At 42.0% G+C, this 3,179-nt stretch overlaps 1 protein-coding gene across 8 annotated transcripts in view; it reads right to left on the bottom strand.

The window, feature by feature from the left end:
- The window catches only part of ccdc88ab (coiled-coil domain containing 88Ab), a 62,664-nt gene that overhangs the window by 44,024 nt on the left and 15,461 nt on the right, over positions 1-3,179 (bottom strand). For all 8 annotated transcript variants that reach the window (XR_003051265.1, XM_017037390.2, XM_025060681.1 and 5 more), the window contains exon 3: positions 531-639. Coding sequence is in view for 7 of the 8 variants with exons in the window: in XM_017037390.2 (XP_016892879.1) it covers positions 531-639 (109 nt within the window). In the remaining variant the exon portion in view is untranslated. The remainder of the gene's footprint in view (positions 1-530; positions 640-3,179) is intronic.

The raw sequence follows: 3,179 nt of genomic DNA, 5'->3' as shown, positions 1-3,179 counted from the left end.
TGTTTACATGACAGAGTGTGTGATTAGCAGGAGGCTGTGGCGACACTTTAATCAAATAAACAGCTTTTAACCAACGTCTGGAAAAACATAAACCTCAGCCGAAAACAAAATTATGCAGAAAATCCAGAACCACAAAAAACAAAACTTTATCAGCTGCCAGCGAGAACAGTAAAAAGAAAAAATGAAATCTGGTTTGGCTAAAAGACGTACTTGTCTTTTCTATTCATGATGATTCTACAATTTACTCAGAGCCGAGGAAACGGGTCACAGCGTCGGGTCTAACATGAAGGAACTCTGTGTCCGTGTCCGTGACAGCGCTCTGCCCTGAGAACATTCCAGCAGAGCTGCTGCAGCGTGCCGGATCACGCTCAATTCCTGGTTTTCCCAAAGTCACAGCTGAGCTGCTGCAGATGAGCGCGACGAGTTTTCACAGTTTGTTTTACAGAAACAGCTGCTCACAGCAAAGATCTGAGCAGCCGACGTTTCAACCCACGAAAATAAAGATGAAGAAGTTCACACTTCACACTCACCTGATAATAGGATTTAATCTGCCGGATTAGGATGGACAGGTTCTGGATGCGCAGCGTGGGGTCGTTGTTGACTTTCTTGTTGGTTCTCTGAACCGAACCCTTCGGATTTCTGTGGGATCAGAAAAGAAGTTTAGTTTAGATAAAAAGATAAAAGATTAGAAGGTGTAAAAAAAAGAATCTTATTCTTCAGAGTTCTTAACTCCAGAGCTCAGCTCTACATGAAGAGCTGTGTCTTATGGTAAAACTGTATCTTTTATCAAAGCTCTGGTGTAAAGTTCAACAGATCTCAGACGAAAAAATCTAGTCCAGTTCTAGTCACATATGGTAAATATAGAGCAAGGAACGAGACGGTGAAGGTTCCACGTTCTGGATTCGGGTTAATCTCATGACCAATAAAAATAAAGTTCCATGGGTCAGAAAGTTCAGCGACCAGACGGAACAAATATAAAGTTCCATGGGTCAGAAAGTTCAGTGGAGCAGAGAAAAAAACTGCTGTTAAACTGAGGTAAACAGGATTTGTGTCACTTTAACATCATGATCCACTTCATAACATCCAACCTCTCACCACAGGAACTACTATCGGGGGGCGGGGGGGGGGGTAGGTTTGTCGTTCTGAACATCTCCAAAGTTCACTGAAGAAACGTGTCAAAGGAAAACAACAAACAATGACATCATCTGCATAAAGAGGTTTTCCTCTAAACGTTTTCCAGTTCATGTGAAAAGTTCAGTGACTCCAGTGTCACACTGACTTGTTGTGCCTTTAACACTGCAGTGCTCTGTTTAATGAAGTGTGTGTGTCTGTGTGTGTGTCTGTGTGTGTGTGTTTGATCAAAAACATTAGCAGCGCGGTGTCAATGGACCCTGTGTCCAGTACCATTAGACCACGGACCATCGACGACCTCAGAAGGCTGAACCTTCCTAGGTCTGTTACTGTTGACATGTTCTCACCATGGTACTACACTGAATACAGTTCAGGCTGTACTGTAGTACGTAGTACCTGTTTGGTCAGAGTGTACAGTAAAGTACAGTTTGGAATTAGGTTCTGTCGTCGTCAACAGTAGAATACGCTGTTGTGCTGTTAGCAAGCAAGAATATCAGTCTTCTTAGATGGACAGTTACAATATCAGGACGGACAAAAGAGCAAATATGAGTTCTAGAAGTTACAAAAAGAATACATAAATATACTATGTTTGTACTTCAGTTTCAATTAACATTAATGCCTCTGTGCCTGCACACGGTCTGCACCATTTTGACATCATTGTCAGTGATTTTTTTTTGTGAATCTAACAAAATATTTAATCAGAGTTTGACGAATTTGCGATGTGAAACATTTGCATTTTATGTATAAAGTCTCCCGGCCGGGTTTCATGGTCTAGACCTCGGAGTAGATCCCACATCCCTCCAGAGATATTCCCGTTTCTTCTTCTAGTTTCTTCGCAAAGACACGATGCAGAGAAAGAGGAGGCTGTGCGTCGATGAAAGATCCCTGAGGGTCTGCGAAGTAAACGGAGAATGCATGACGACTGATGTTATCACGGGCGTCAACATGTTCCACTGAGCCACCAACATTCCACAGGTTAACTCGGCACCACCTTCACCCCGACCGCTCTCTGCTGCAACACCAACACCGACACCAGCCGACGCCGTTCTGCTGAACTCAACGCCTCATTACACATCGACACTTCAAAGACGATCCGATCAACCGAACCAGAGTCACGATCCGATGAGGGATTACTCCTTCACAGCAGGACAACGACACGTTCACCGATGCCCTGGGGCAAATACCCGTCTGTTAACTGCCACTTTACAGATCAGAGGCAGGACAAAGGAGCAACAACTGATAAAGTTTCAACGAGACACACCGTGTTTTCACTACTTCATCTGCTGCAGTGGTGCAGGAGGCTACGATACTTCTAGATAGTTCTGGATCACATGGTCCAAAAATATCTCCATAAATATATCTCCATCAAAATACAAAATATATATTTGTTCCCTATAACATGGTAGCTAAAATAACGAAGCCACAAATCACAAATGTCACAGGGAATTTATGCTAAATAATGAATGTACATGAAAAGTACTTAATACTAATTATTCTTATACTAAATAAAAATACACTTTTTTTAAACTCGTTCCTTTATGAAAACATGATATCTGAGAATTTAAAAAGTAAACAACAGCTGTAGTTTAAAAGTAAAAAAATAAACATTACTGTAGTATTATTTTTATCGGTCGTGTGACGAGATCTGCATGACAGGATTTTTAGGTCAACCCGTGGGCTGCGGCCCTGGAGGAAACCTCTGCAGCATCTGATGCTGCTCCATGTAAAATGGCTGAGAAATGATTCAGTTCAAAGGCCTCCGTGCTGTTCACGCTGCTCTGATGAGGACCACTACGCTGTTCTCCCGTTCAGCTCCGTCTTCGACATAAACACCATCCAGTCGTGTGAACGCCATGAATAAATGATTGAATAAATGATCTGTGTTGATTTATTTATGAAACTTTCCTGATGAAATCGTCAAAAAATAAAAAAAAAAAAAAAAGTCCCAAAAAGCGTTTCTGTTTCCAGTGTTGTTGACTTTATGACGCAGCAAAGACTTCAAAGCGTCAACGTGACATGACCTAAATATCAGGGTCAACACGGCATAT

This window comes from Cynoglossus semilaevis, chromosome 12 (genome assembly GCF_000523025.1).
Source record: "Cynoglossus semilaevis isolate Cse_v1.0 chromosome 12, Cse_v1.0, whole genome shotgun sequence".
In the NCBI taxonomy this organism is placed as follows: Eukaryota; Metazoa; Chordata; class Actinopteri; order Pleuronectiformes; family Cynoglossidae; genus Cynoglossus; species Cynoglossus semilaevis.
This window is presented reverse-complemented; position numbering and strand designations above follow the sequence as displayed.